General features: G+C 33.5%; 1 protein-coding gene across 10 annotated transcripts in view; it reads right to left on the reverse strand.

The window, feature by feature from the left end:
• Positions 1–15921, reverse strand: part of LOC143200833 (uncharacterized) — a 623832-nt gene that overhangs the window by 21456 nt on the left and 586455 nt on the right. For 8 of the 10 annotated variants that reach the window (XM_076411562.1, XM_076411560.1, XM_076411565.1 and 5 more), the window contains one exon: positions 1755–1976. In XM_076411562.1, the coding sequence (XP_076267677.1) occupies positions 1755–1976 (222 nt within the window). The remainder of the gene's footprint in view (positions 1–1754; positions 1977–15921) is intronic. The other 2 variants (XM_076411561.1, XM_076411559.1) reach the window with 1 other exon arrangement.

The following is a 15921-nucleotide window of genomic DNA, read 5'->3' on the forward strand; positions in this document are numbered from 1 at the left end:
CTTAAAACATGAAATAAGGTTGCTAAATCACAGTAATGTGGAAGCAGTACAGCTACTTGTAGCAAATTACACAACCTATATGGTGTATAAGTGTTCTTGTTAACTTTTTAAGGTTCTTGGTTTTGCTTGTGTATCGATCTAAGTATTATAGAGTACTAGTAGTAAATTAATTAGTAAATTGAGATTGTACTGAGCATATTTAATATAACATTTATTAAAAAAACAAATATTTGTTTGTATTTTGAATTTGTAAAAGTTTTAATCTAGTCACATACCTCTTTTCAATGTATTTTGACTTTGTGCCTGTAACAGACTCATTTTCATTTACTTTTTCAAAAATAAACAAGGTTAACTTAATGAACTATGGTCGAATAACGACCATTGGGTCATCACTAGTTTTTAGTACAACGCTTTATGTTCTTCAGCTGTGTTATTGGAAATCGATTATTTATCCTTTATGTTCGAAAAGAATTTCGGCTCATAGGTAGGGCCCAGAGGTTCCGAATGAATCTTCCATTAGGATATTGCCCTGGGGGAGAATCGAAAATGACAGAAAATAGGAGACCATATTTCTCGATCGACTGTTGAACTCTTTTCCAAGGAAATTCTATTTATCATTATGGAAGGGATCGATGATCTGTTAAAAGGGATTATTTTGACCGAATGGCTAATAAGATTGAATTAGTTACAATTAACGTTTCGATATAAATATATGAGTATATAGGGTTTATTTCAAGTATATGGTTAAATATTTTGGTGTTTTATATTTACTAAGCGTCTAATGTATATATTAAAATGAAATTGTGCTTTTGAAATTCAGTTGTAGGAGTTGTAAACGAGTATATAATAAATTTCTTTTTGGAAAGAATCATTTCGGTGAATTTTATGAAAATATTTTCAATCTCATAATATGAAAAGGGACAGAAGACAGTTGACAACAGTGGCAGATTGACGTTTTTTAATTGAATTATATTAAAGTAACGACAAACATGTGCATTAAAGTTAACACATTTAATCAAGAGCAAAAAAGAAGGAAGAAATTTACAATGGCAGTTAGGAATAAGGAATTAAAATAAGCTAATTCGAAATATTATCAAAGCCAATCTGAAGAACCTAGAGAAGCTGCTAAAGATATACATTTTATAGTCACATGAAGTATATAGACAAGCTCTTAGAACATATAGTCAGAGTCATCCGATTATAATTTCCTTATTTGTCAGGATCTGCTCTCTGAACATTTTCTATGTATAAATCGTAAGTATAATACGTGCTTTATAATAACGGTTTTCGGAACAAAATAAGTAAATACTTTAAATTCCAAGTTTAGGACATGCATCAGCTATATTACATGCAATTAGTATATTCATATTTTAAATTTACCTTTATTATTGTTTTAAAATTAAGAATTTGTTCATACTTTGGTATTACTGTAAATATGATTAGATGGTGACTAGAGAATAATTAGAAATTAAATTTGGATTATATTAACATAAAACTTACTAATTTAGTCAAAGTATACTCAAGAGTTTACTGACAATCAACATTAAAAAGCTTTCTTGCTGATTATCATGTATTGTAGCATTTTTAATAATATAACATGGTTAAATTTAAGCTGATATGGTTTAATATATTTCACTCACTGCAATATGTCACTGCAAATATTTAAAATAAAATAATATTTGTAGTAAAATAATTAGTGCAGATCTTGTGGATATTTTACAACGTTAAAATAGATAAAATAATAAGTTACATACCTTACTACGTACCTTTTTAAAGTAACCTCCATGCAGTCTCATGTGTCCGTTCAGTGCGGGTATATTTTTGAATCGTCGCTTGCACAGATTGCATTCCACAGGTTTCAAGATGGGTTTGTCGGGGGTGGATGGTGACGGCGCCGACGGAGTAGTAGTTGTGACTTTGCTCTGAGGGCTGGGTGCCCCCGTTGAGATTGTTTTGATGGGGATGGTGCACTGTTGCTATAAGAAAAATAAAATTCCGTTAAAATAAAAGTAATTGAATTGTTATGATACCGAATATATCGATTCTTGTAAAATAAGTATGTCAATTAGGGCTTATTGAATTAAATAACATTATTATTTTAAACCTGAAAAACATTTAATTATTATTCTACAGTGATGGTTCTAATGTACCATGTCCTGCAGATAGTGTCGCAGGATGTTGAATATTCTTTATCAAATCTCGCCATAGTTACATCTGCTCAGGCCTCGAAAATTAAAAAAAAATCGCTCTCTACGTTTTTGTTCCTTCACTTTTTTTTAAAGTTTTTCGTTGTTTTTTCCATCTCCAAGGTAGATTTCGCCACAGTAGTCTCTGGGGAATTTGGTCACCTTTTATTTAACAGATCTGTCCAAAGCATTGTACTCTACGTCTCTGGATCTAACCATCAAATGTGCTCTGATTATAGCATCTTCAACTAATGTAGACAAATACGTAGATATTTCCAGAAGCTCAAGCTGGCAGAGGTCTGACTGTAATAGTGTCCAAGTCTCAGAGTCATACAGAGGAATCGACAAGTTAAACGTTTGAAAAAGCCCGGTTTCAGTGTTTGCTTTTAGACATTTCTCGTCATTTAACACATGTCATCTTAGAGAACTAAAAACTGCTGCAGCTTGGCTGATTCGGCTTATTACTTCAAGTTAACTGGATCTCATTGATATTTACAATATTGTCAATACTTTGTAACAATTAAGAGAAGTTGTAGTATATGCTAGATTGTAATACTGATTTCAAGATGTAAATTAGAAAGTAACTAATAAGATAAATTAGAAAGGCAATTTTTAATTGAAATTTAAATTTAAGGAGTAACTAATTATTTATGAATAATTACAAGATTATTGGCGCTATTCTATTGAACGTTATAGTCATTGGGATTCCATAGAATATCAGAATAATCTAGATGAAGATATTTGCAAATAACATCGTATTATATTAGTCATTTGCTCAAGTTTTCGATAAAGTTTGATATGAGAGTTGTAGCTGTCATACATAACTGACTGAAACTTCAGAATCAAACAAGACAGCAAGTTTATTCTAACTTAGGCTACAGAGAAGTGTGTTAGGACCAGTCCATTATCTGCTATAGATTGGGGACATCTGTCTGCATTCAATGAAAACATTGTAGCCATATTTGTAGTTGATACTGCAATACTAGCTACTAGAACATTTTACCATAACTAAACTAAACAATCCAGTATATTTGAATCAACAAGTAGTTCTGTATGGAAATATAGATACATATCTTGGTATGATCTCTGATGCTAAACACAGAGCACACACACTTTATCAACAAGTCTTGAAATTGAACAAATCTTATAGTGCTTAACTCTGGGTATATACCAGCTAAAGCAATAGAAATATACAAATAATCTAAAACAAAGCACTGTTATGGAGGCAGTGCTGATGCTCTATGGTACATTCGTAATGATAATCGGCATAAGGACCTCAAGGTAGAAACTATTGATAACTTACTCAAGAATTATGCTCAAAGACATTAACAGATACTCAATCATCACATCAATGTATAGGTCCTTCAGCTTTTATATTATGATGGTTTAGTCAAAAGATTAAAGAGACTAAAGCCATTTAATCTATTTCAGTTAAGTTATTAGTAAAACTCAGTGTACATTAAAAACAGTGACATAAAGGTTAAACCCAAAGTGTCTATCGTAGAATAAGTTAATGAATAATTTATCACTTTCAATCCGCAGAAAATTAGAATAAAACAAATAGTTCTGGATTACTATTATAAATAATAAAAAAATATTAGCGAAACTGAAGTTCTTTATCTCAATGAATAAATGATAAGAGAAAAATCGAAATTTAGAAAATTATATTAACTAGTAGGACGTGGGGTATTTGAAAATTCATAAAGAAATGAATCGCTCGGTAAACTTATAAAATAAGTATATAGATATGTTGGATTAATGATGGCCATCTCGAGCTGTACAATTTTTAAAAGAGACAGTGAAACAGCTAAATGCTTTAGGTGTCATTACTCAATTTGACCATGAAAAAGACAAAAAATAATAAAAACCTATTACCATGTTTTTTTTATTTATAACTTTCCTCTGGAATCACTAAAAACTCACATTTCACACATTATCACTGTTTTGTCACATGTCTCTACGTTATGACGAGTATAAAATAATTAAATATTTTCTTGTTTCTTTCGGTTCCCCTTCTCCCATCTCATGAACCCGAAGGGTATCTTAAATCTCTTCAAAGGCCACTTGTTCCAGATCGACGACATTGTCGGCGATGGACGGCGGGGGGTGGCGAAGAGAAGGGAATGTGATATGTTGGCGTGACGTCACGCCGTCCGTCCATAACGGGATTAGATAAAGATATTGGATGGCGTTAAATGGACCTGTTTTAAGGGAGAGAGACCCCGTCGCCAGAACGAATCGCCGCTTCCCGGGGGAAAGGGTGACACCTTGAAATATCGAAGGAAGCGGACAGCCATAAGACTGACCCACAAACTGTATCATTCCTCGCCAGGATATCTTTTACAATTTATTTTATCGTTTTATTCATTCGCTTTATATATTTTATTTTTAGTCTGGAGTATATTTTGGTATACTATAAAGTAATATTCTTTATATCAATTAAAATTTTTGTATCTTTATATGGTGGAAGATGTTGCTCAGACAGGTTATACCGATTTGGTTCTAAATAAATAATAATCAGAAGAAGCAATGTTCGGACGGGTGTCTATAGTTTCTGTAGGAGTCTATGGTGTCTGAAGGTGTCTATAGAAATATCCCATGATGATTAAACTCACTGCTCCTAAACTACTGAATGCATTCACAATTTATTTTCTTCTTTTATTCATTCGCTTGATATATTTTATTTCTAGTTTGGAACATATTTACGTATAAAGTAATATTCTTTATATGAATCAAATCAGATCTGGAGAATACGGGGGATGAGGAAGCAATTCGAAGCCCATTTCATGGATTTTTGCCATCGTTTTCAGTGACTTGTGACACGGTGCATTGTCTTGGTGAACCAGCACTTTCTTTTTCTTCAAATTCCGCCGTTTTTTGGCGATTTCGTCCTTCAAATGGTCCAATAACGCTATGTAATAGTCGTTGTTGATGGTCCTTCCTTTTTCAAGGTAGTCAATGAAAATTATTCCATGCGCATCCCACAATACAGACCCCTTGGAGCGGGTTCATCGTGTGCAGTTCACTCGGATGAGTGAACTGATGGAGCTATGTTTCATCCATTGCCACATATCGACGCAAAAACTCGGGTTTATTACGCTTGATCATCTTCAAAGACTGCTCCGAATCATTAACTCGTCGTTGTTTTTGGTCAAAAGTGAGCTCGCGCTGCACCCACTTTGTACAGAGCTTTCTCATACCCGTATACGTTCAGTTGATATTTTTAGAGTGTCTGCTATTTTACTCAATTTCAATTTACAGCCATTCAAAATAATCCATTGATTTACTATCGACGGTTGGAGTACTGCTGAAATCTAAGAAAGGAAAAACGTTGTTCATTTACCGATATCCATTAAACTAATGAAACGATGAAATAAATCGATAGATTCAGAATTCTAGCAGAACAAAAAGCGCGACGTAGATAGTAGAAAAGCATTGAGGACCTTTGACGACGACATTGATATATTAAAATCCTCACCGACATTAGCGGAATGCAAGTTTTCGGATTGACCACACAAAAAGATAAAGAAAATTATCATAAAATGGTGGAGGAACTTATTCATTTAATACTTAGCTACAGTGTTTTGAATATATTGAAAATAAGTTCCTCCACCATTTTATGATAATTTTCTTTATGTTTTTTAGTGGTGAACCCGAAAATTTGCAATTTAAAAGAGTTATACCTTATTCATAACTTCTAAGAGCAATTATATAGCTCTAAAATTACCATATAATGGTGGAGAAACATTTTAGTTAATTTATTTTCTATCGACGGCTGCAGTACCGCTGAAATCTGAGAAAGGAAAAACGTGGTTTATTTTCCGACAACCATTAAACTAATGAAACGATGAAATAAATCGATAGATTCAGAATTCTAGCAGAACAAAAAGTGCGACGTACATTTCGAAGGACCTTTGAGATTGTCTGGAGCAAAAAAAGCATTGAGGAACTTTGACGGCGACATTGATATATTAAAATCCGCACCGACATTAGCGGAATGCAAGTGGCGATGCAAAAAGGACGCCAGCCAGAGTTCCGGGTCGTTCTTTTTGCGTATTCTTCGGCCGTATCCATTGTGGGACATAAAGGATAGTTCCCGTTTCTTGACGTCCGCGGATATCTTTTCGAATCTTTAACGTTGCCGACAGCGAGCATAAATCGCGGCTCTACGAGGGAATAAATGAAAAGAAATGTTAATCGGTTTCCCGACGGATATGCATGACCCGATGATGGAAATTGTAAGAAAGTGATTTTTCTTCCCTTTATAAGAAAATGATATATAAGGCTTTCGCTTTTTCTCCCTAGATCTAAGGCTTTTTCACTGGTTGGCATTAATGATATATTTTGACTTCCTCTTTATAGAGCTTTAAATTTTTTTTCAATAAAATATCTCTAATGTTTTCGTAATGTGTGATGTGTGTTTGTCTGGCTAAAATTCCAGAGGAACTGGACCGATATTGCTCTATATATATTATATTATATATTTTATATACAATATAATTAACGGACTGTAGCAAAATATTGAACTTAAGCAGTTTTAATGACACTGCTTTCGATATTTCCGAACGAAGTACGATGGAAAACAATTCGTACACCAAATAACAAAAAATTAATATTCAATTATTTAAGGAATGTAAAATAAAAAAAATCAGAAACAGCTCAAGTATTTAAAACAATCGTTCTCAACGTTGTCTTAATACTAAAACAGAAATAAGACCGAAACCTTTCTTAAATAAATACACACATTTTATTATTCATGCGAAAAGGTTACGACCTCCGAAACAATTTCACTTTTACAACATTACCCTAAAATTATGTACGAAAAATCGTTTCGGCGAAACAATACAAAAAGCGTTCTCTGATCCGGGGATGAAAAAGTTCGGACTGTTTACGAAAAGAACAGTCACATTTCAAAGAAAAAAGAACGCAAAAAAACAACAACAACAACAACAAGAAGAAACGAAAGAAAGCTGGGGAAATTCTCGTTAGATACCGAACGAACAAGTTTGGATCCATCGAAAACTGCCAAGAGTGCCAAGTGGACTCTTTAAACAAGACTTTTTATCTACGAAAGGACTAATTTAATTAGTCGCCGGGAGAGCCTTTCTTACCGTTAAAAGTTGTTGAAGGATTTTTAATTTTGCCGAGAAAGTTCGGGACGCTTTTTTAAATTTAATTAAGCAGAGCGCCATTGTTGGTGATAAATTTGAAAACTAATCTCGTGTTTGTCACTATTGACAAGCCGGCGAAGTTACGATCGAGAAAGATCGAGGAAAAAACTGATTTGAATAATTTTGTTGACGTGATAACTAATTACTGAATATTAATCAATGATGGATAATAAATTTAGTCACTAATTGAGTGTTACTGGTCTGATTTATATTAATATGAAAGTTAAATTATTATTTGGCAAAGTATTGTCCATTGTTAGTCGCTACTTTTAAGTTGTGCAGTGCTTGTTCAGTCATTTTAAGTTAAGAAGTACTGTTATGAATATTTGCTCGAAATAATGTTAACAGGTCAATTGAAAAGTACACTTCCTACCATAATAAAACAAATTTTTTTGGCAAAATTACTGTTTTTATTTAATATGATTCCCTTCAAGGGTGATACACTGATTTAAGCGACCCTCCAAATTTTCAATACCATTTTTGTAGTACGATTTCTCCTTTGCTTGAAAATAGGCCCCAGTTTCAACGATCACCTCTTCATTCGACAAAAATTTCTTCCCAGCGAGCATTCTTTTGAGATCTGAGAACATAAAATAGTCGCTGGGGGCCAGATCTGGAGAATACGGTGGACGAGGAAGCAGTTCGAAGCCCAATTCATGGATTTTTGCGATCGTTTTCACTGACTTGTGACACGGTGAATTATCTTGGTGAAGCAGCACTTTCTTTTTCTTTAAATGCGTCCTTCAAACGGTCCTATAACGCTATGTAATAGTCGCTGTTGATGGTCCTTCCTTTTTCAAGGTAGTCAATGAAAATTATTCCATGCGCATCCCAAAATATAGACGCTATTATCTTGTGCAGATTCATCGTGTGCAGTCCACTCGGATGACTGTCGATTGGACTTGATGGAGCCATGTTTCATCCATTGTCACATATCGACGCAAAAACTCGGGTTTGGTTTGGTAAGCGTAATTGATCATCTTCAAACACTGCAGTGAATCTTCAACTCGTCGTTGTTTTTCGTCTAAAGTGAGCTCGCGCGGCACCCACTTTGCACAAAGCTTTCTGATATCCAAATATTCGTGAATGATTTGATGTACAAGTTCAGTTGATATCTTTAGAGCGTCTGCTATTTCATTCAATTTCGATTTACGGTCATTCATTTTGTAGATTTTTTAAATGTTTTCGTCGGTAACAACCTCTTTTGGGCGTCCACTGCTTGTCTTTGGTGCGCATTTCACCACGTCTAAACTTAGCATACCAATCCTTGATGGTGGATTTTTCTGGGGCAGTGTCAGGAATCTCGGCGTCAAGCCAAATTTTTGCTTCAACTGTATTTTTTCTCTTCAAAAAGTAATATTTTATCAACACGCAAAATTCCTTTTTATCAATTTTTTTTGAGAATAACAAAAGTTGCTTCACTTAAAATGTTATAGTTCACAAACTAATAATCCGCCAGCTGTCAAATTTATACACGCGTCTTTTGAGTGTTAGGGCTCACTGAAAAATATATGGATATAATTCTAGTAGCCATCTATGCGTCAGGTCGGGGACTTTTTAATTGACCTATTACTATCTTTCTTTCTGGCCAATCCCTTCTTTCAACAGATTCTGTTAGTGTATGAATATTTTTAAACACTTAAGTATATAATAAAATATCAATATAATTTATTTAAAAAATAGTGCAAATGAATCATTGCAATATAACAACGAAAAATTACATAATGTTTCATGTTCATAAAAATTATTTACCTCTACAATAGGCTAGATTATTTTTTCAAAAACTAATTCAATAGCAATTCTTTACTCTACGCGGAATAAAAGTTATTCCTGTAAAAAAATCGATTTGAGAGAAAAATTGACATTGACAGTTCTAAAACGCTTTATGTCTGCGCGTGATGTAGTTGTTTTAGTCGCACTTAACGGTTTGTATGGATATAAGTTTTATTTATACATTATTTTAATACTTTTGTGCTATAAATAAATATTCTATCCTGTGTCGATGATGTCAGGGGCCCTTAATATATCGTTAAAAACCCCAACCAAATTGTGTAAGTTTTCATTCGAAGGCAGAAAATATTGTAAGGCGTGAACCAGCCAGTATAGTTTGAATATCAGTAATTTACTTACAGCAATAATATCATTCTAACGTAAGTATTTACTATTATAAGTATTTTTAATTATGACTAAAATGTAACCAAACGTCATATCGAGGTAAATAACACTGTTGATAACATTTGAGGTTAGGTCTCATTTGTCTTGTTTATTGTTATTTTTTCAGTTACCAAATAATATAGAAAATTATAAAATTATATTCAAGATAATGTGACTGGTTTAGTCGTACCAGTATGCATGAAGTCAGTATATGCTGCTACAATATTCGAATGACAACTAGAGAGAAGAAAATGGGCTTCTAATTGCACTCACTGTATATTCCCTGTTGTTCACTCTTGGTCATATATTCTCTCAATACAAAGAATAATATTAATTAAACCTAAGCCGCCAACAAGTGTCATCATGGTTAGTCCCATGGGCAATTCTTAATTTAGTTTAAGGGTCAATTTCACATAGTTGAATGAACAATGGGATTTGGTACGTGTGTTATGACAAACAAAAATTTCAAACATTTCGAGTAATACTTACGTATCGACAAGTATGAACCAAATGTTGTCACTGAAGTCAAACCAAGTAAAAGAGACTAAGCAGATGTCTAGTTTGAAGAATTTGTAGGAAATGTTGACATTTTAAAGCATGTCTAAACGCATCTACATCGACACTAAAGTCTTCTGGTGCATATGGAGAGATAAGCAAGTTGTACGAGCTGCTAAAGCTGATTGGAACTGTTACTACTGTATCTAAGCATGTCAATTGCATAAATTGAATAACGTATTGTTTTCAAAAACATCAGAAAGGGCGAGTAATATACTGTTCCATCAAGAATGAGCAGTTCTGGCGCACCCAGCGTACTAACTAGACATTACGTCTTCTGATTAACACTTGTCTTCTCGATACGGTTTACAACATTGACAAAAATATCGAAAAAGTTGTAGAAAATGATGAAACATTTTGATTACAAATATTTATAATCAAGTATTTATTCTATAGCAGTTCATAGACAACTATCATAGAAATTTTCTTCTTATTCTTCTACCAGGTGTATTAACATTAATTAGATTTTGATACCTAACTTAGGGAAAGAAATGGGATATTCTAATATCAAGTGTTTTTTACACACTAAGCACTTTTACTGAGATTCGATGAGTGAACAAGGTCAAGGACACTTTTTAACACTTTTAAATACAATAATTTTTTATAGAGCAAGCGGATCTGATGGATTGGGAATCCAAGTAATTTAGGTAACAATTAAGAAAAATTATTTAACTAAGAAAGAGAAATATGCGAACTTATTGTGTGCGATACCTCCGCTTTTATATGGGAAAAGAGTTTTTTATATTATGAATAATATTGAACAGATACCCTACCCTCCCGAGAACTATTTTATATTGATCCTGAAGATCGTTGAGTCTCCCTAAGGGCGAAGCAAAATATCGAAATTAAGGGTTTATAGCCGGAGGATGTTGTAGAAAAGGGTGAATGGTCAACGACCGTGATAGAACGTCCACATTAAATTAGATATCTTATTTTAAACTTATTTAACGTCGTGTGGTTGTGACAGCAATTAATTAAAACCATATTTTTCTTGTTGCTGTAAATTTTATAAACTTATCGTTTTTTTTTTCCACGATTAGTTACTTGGATACTCATTTAGAAGGTTTGATAATTAGATACCTATTGAAAAATATCGATAATTCTCCGTCACTTCCTAAGCGCGAAGATAAAAAAGCAACGTTTATTTAAATGTCGCCTAATTTGATTTGATTCCAACTTTCGGAAATTAAAAGCCTGCCATTTTTTTACCTGAGACAAAGCACTCTGTTTGATCAAATTAAGGCGGTTATTTTGAAATTGACTGATGGGAATTTAAGTGGTCGGTTTGGGTTTCCTTAACGGCGTCTAAATAAATCGAGTTTTAAAGGTTCTCGGAGAGAAGCGACATTTTATGAAAAATTGAAATTAAGAATAATAGAAAATTGAGTTATTGTTATATGGAAATAGTGTTATTTTTGTTTCTTTACCTAGAGAGCTCTTCGATCTCTACTTCTACAACAATCCTTTAAATGAACAAAAAATAAAAGAATGAAATGCCATAAGTTATTACTAAAATTGACAAAATTGTTAAAAGTCACTTAATTGATTTTGCAACTTAGATTAAATAAATGAAATTAAGTTTTAAATCCTTGTAGACATTGGCTTAATCTTTTTATTAAGCCATATATTTATTGTCTATATTACACGATATGTTGATATATTTAAGCACACTTTTCATTTAAAAAGGTCTATAACTGTTATAGAGAGTCTTGTTTGATATATGTGTATGAATTTGTTTGAAGATTATGGTAAAAAGGTTATTATGATACTATCAAGTATGAAATTTTTGCAGTTTTATTGAAAATATTACTTAGCGTGTTGCAGCTGCACTTAATATTAATATAAGCACTGAGGGCTGGTGGATACAAAACGGGTGACGAATTAATATCAACTTCGGTTTGGATAAACATAATCAGACAGAAGAAGAAATTGACGAACTAATTTACACAGTGTTTCTGATAGTGAAAGAATTAAACTTTTTTGTTGTGAGCTTATAGCTCAACGCTGACAATTACCAACACATAGTGATAAGAGCAGAAACAACTAAATATTAGTATATAAAATAACTATAGAAAATCGTACTATAGAGTGTAAATATTTATGGGTAATTTTTCTTTTTTGTGTCTAAATTGAGCGATGAAGCCTATTTTCTTTTCAGTGGCTACGTCAATAAACAGAACAATTGGTTTTCAGAAACACAGAATCCTCAATTAAATCATGAAACATTATTGCATCCACTAAAAACAACTCTATGGTGTGGTGTTCATGCTGGAAACATCATTGGTCCATTATTGAATGACGTTTACCACGAAGGCAATTTAACATGTCCAGCCAGATCTCCGCATTCAAGAGCACCAGACTTTTCTTATGGGATTTTTTAAAATCAAAAGTTTATGTGAATAATTCTCAGACGATTCAATATCTTAAAGACAATATTCGTAACGAAATTGAAGAAATTCATCCTGAGCTGCTGTAGGTATCATGAAAAATATCATAGCGAATCGCGGCCACCATTTAGTCGATATAATATTCCAATCATAACGAAAACAAAATATTTTTGCGTAATTTTTTTTATTCTTTGTAATTCCACAATCTACCCTATAGGCAATAATTATTTCTTATGTCTATATTATATTTACATGGCATGCAGAAAATCACTTCATTAAGCGATCTTCTGTATAAAATATTATCTTAATTAATTAGTCTTATTCCAAAGCTTATTCTAAAGTTTATATATGTCCAGTAATCAGATCAGATGGTGTTAAACGTTTTAGTCTACGCACTTCATTATCACGTCGCATATTTAGTTGATTAGCGAGTACATTGGGATGCACTGACACTCTTTCCAAGTACTTCACAAAAACATGTTGAATTACACTCGTTATAGCTTCTAGAGGAATATCGCGTTTTATCACTTTATTTGAAATATAGTACGGAGCATCAACAATGGCACGCAACACTTTATTTTGGAACCGTTGAATGATGGATATATTAGATTTGCTTGCGGTACCCCATAGTTGGATTCCATATGCAGCAACACCTTGTTATCTATTGATAACTTGGATTTGCGCCCGACGAGCCAATACATTTGACATATTTTCAGTCGAAGTTGTTTTCGATTATAGAGTATGTGCTTCTTCCAGGTTAGGCGTTGATCTAAGTGCATATCAAGATATTTAACTTGCTCTGCTTGGGGGAGTTGACGATGATTGATATTCACTGGTGGACATGTTCTTCTACGCAGGGTAAACATTGCATGGATGGATTTTGTTTCATTGACTTTAATGCGCCATGTCTTCAACCATAATTGTATTTGATCCAGGTGGGTTTGTAGATTTAGTGATGCTGTGACCGGATCTTAATGGGATTCCTGTGTTGTCTGCGTATGTTGCCACAGTAGTTAAAACAAAATATAAAGACCATTTTTATGAAAACAAAACATACTTATCTTTTCTTTGAGCAAATTTATATGTAAACAAAATGGTAGCGGTACGTTTGCCCCACGTTGTATAATAAAAGAACTCTAATCCACAACTATTATGGCTGTTTAATTAACTGTATACCTTCAATAATATATACATTAGACGTACTGTAATGTTAAAATATATCATATTTTATAATGTAAATTTTGCTTCATTAATTTATTTATAATAATATTTTGTTAGGAGTTAAAATAAACCGAAACTTAAATCTGATGCGGTAACGTTGCATTATAAATTTTAATGACGTGCAATGTGTGTTGTATTGGAAGTACTATACATTGGCATTTTTTAATACATCGCGTATTCCTCTTCTATACGTCAACAATATCGATTGAAGAGACTCATTTTGGCTGGTTATTAACGATAGATCACCGATCGATCTAAACCGAATCCCGTCGCTAGCGACCACTCGGAATTCCATCCATATCGAGCCCCTAAAATAATGTTTTAATAAAGGCGAATAATGTCCGTTTCCCATTTTCCATTCCCGAAAGTTCTACGAAAATAATTTAAGGCGCACGCCACTTTTAAAAATAAGCGCTCCAAACTTTCGATATGCCTTTCAATTTATCTTCGTTTGAAGTCGACTGTGGAACTTTCCGGAGGCGGCTAATGCCCGCACTCTATACGTAAAATAAAAACTGAAGTATTTCATAAAAATGGCGGCGAACTCGCCCCGCATTTCGGGTATTTTGGTTGGTGGCTCCCGAAGATCGATCGATTTTTCTCCGCACTTCTGAGACGAACGATGAGGCCCGTATGCGATGTCGAGAGCTTAGATTGATTACTCGTTTTTTTCATTAGTAAAAAGGTTGATTTAAATTATTATATTCACTATTGTTCTTGATATCGAAAGCATTTATATTTATTATTAAACCATTTATAGAAATACCAGATTTGCAGTTTGGATTTCGGAGTCACCATTCGATAATCGACCATGTGCACAGTAACAGCGGTTGTTGAAAAGGCATTCGAAGAAAAGAAATACCACCTTGTAATATTCCCGGATGTCTCACAAGCTTTGGACCGGATATGGCATTTGGGATTAATCTACAAATTGAGCAAATTGCTACCGCGGAATTACTGTCGACTGTTGGAATCATATCTTCCCGAAAGAAAAAATTTACAGTCTCGTATGAAGGGGCATAATCAATATTTAAACCTATTTCGGCCGGAGATGCACAAGGTAGTGTCTTGGGACCATTTATATATCTGCTCTATACTGCTGATATTCCAACAACAGAAGAAACAGTACTTGGAACATTTGCTGACGACACAGTTATAATGGCAAAATATGTATCTTTATCTAAGGCTATAGAACAAGTACAAGTAGCGGCCAAGAAGATCTACAAATGGACTAGAGACTCGAAAATACAGCTTAATAGTTCCAAATCTATCCACTGTAATTTTGCGATCACTTGACGGATGCCGGATTCCTCAGCAGAATCAGCTAAATATCTCGCAATATATCTGGATGCTAAGTTAAACTGGAAACATCATGTGAGACAAAAAGCAGAGCAAATTAGACCCAAATTCAAGAAAATGTACTGGTTAGTCGGAAGATGCTCTCATTTTAATTTAAAATAAAAGAGATTGGATTATTAGTAAATCCTAAAGCCTATTTGGACCTATATGGTGCAAAAAAAATCACACCAACTAGTAATCCAACGCACCTAAAACAAAGTTCTACGATTAATTACCAATGCTTATCGCTACGTAACCAGCGAAGTGCTGCATCGTCATCTCTTAATCAAATGGCTACACGAAGTGATCCAAGATTTCGCGCTTAAACATGAAACAAGATTGCTAAATCACAGCAACGTAGAAGCAATACAGCTACTGGACAACACGCGAGAAATCAGAAGATTGAAGTGAACCAAACCACAGGACCTAGTTTAGTGTATGAGTGTATAGTAGATTAGTTTTATTCTAATTTGGGAAATACATTCTGATATATTAATCCCATACAAGCCATTCTTGTGTATTAATGCAAGTACAACGGAACAGTGGTAATAAATTAGTTGTTGAATTAAGACTGTACTAAGCATATCGAATTTAAGATATAAATAATAAAAATTACTGTTCTTGACTCATTTCTTACAGTTTTTTCCTAAAACCTATATTTCCTTTTGAGTATTTAAAAGAATGTGAAACTTACGGACGGGGTGGGGGCAGTATTTGTATTACTTGTATGTAGGCAATTGAAATACGAAAAAGATATAAAATAGGAAAGGGTTTTAGTAACAAAAAATGTTAATTTATTTCAAAAAATGTTTTATTTTACGAAGAGAAGTGGCAGCTGGTTGATCAGCGATACAAGGCGATACTGAGGGTTAGTATCTATTAGAAAACAGACCAACCCATCTCATTCAT

Source organism: Rhynchophorus ferrugineus, unplaced genomic scaffold (genome assembly GCF_030347505.1).
Source record: "Rhynchophorus ferrugineus isolate W39M unplaced genomic scaffold, kcgeb_rfMv2 rfM8, whole genome shotgun sequence".
NCBI classification, from domain to species: domain Eukaryota; kingdom Metazoa; phylum Arthropoda; class Insecta; order Coleoptera; family Curculionidae; genus Rhynchophorus; species Rhynchophorus ferrugineus.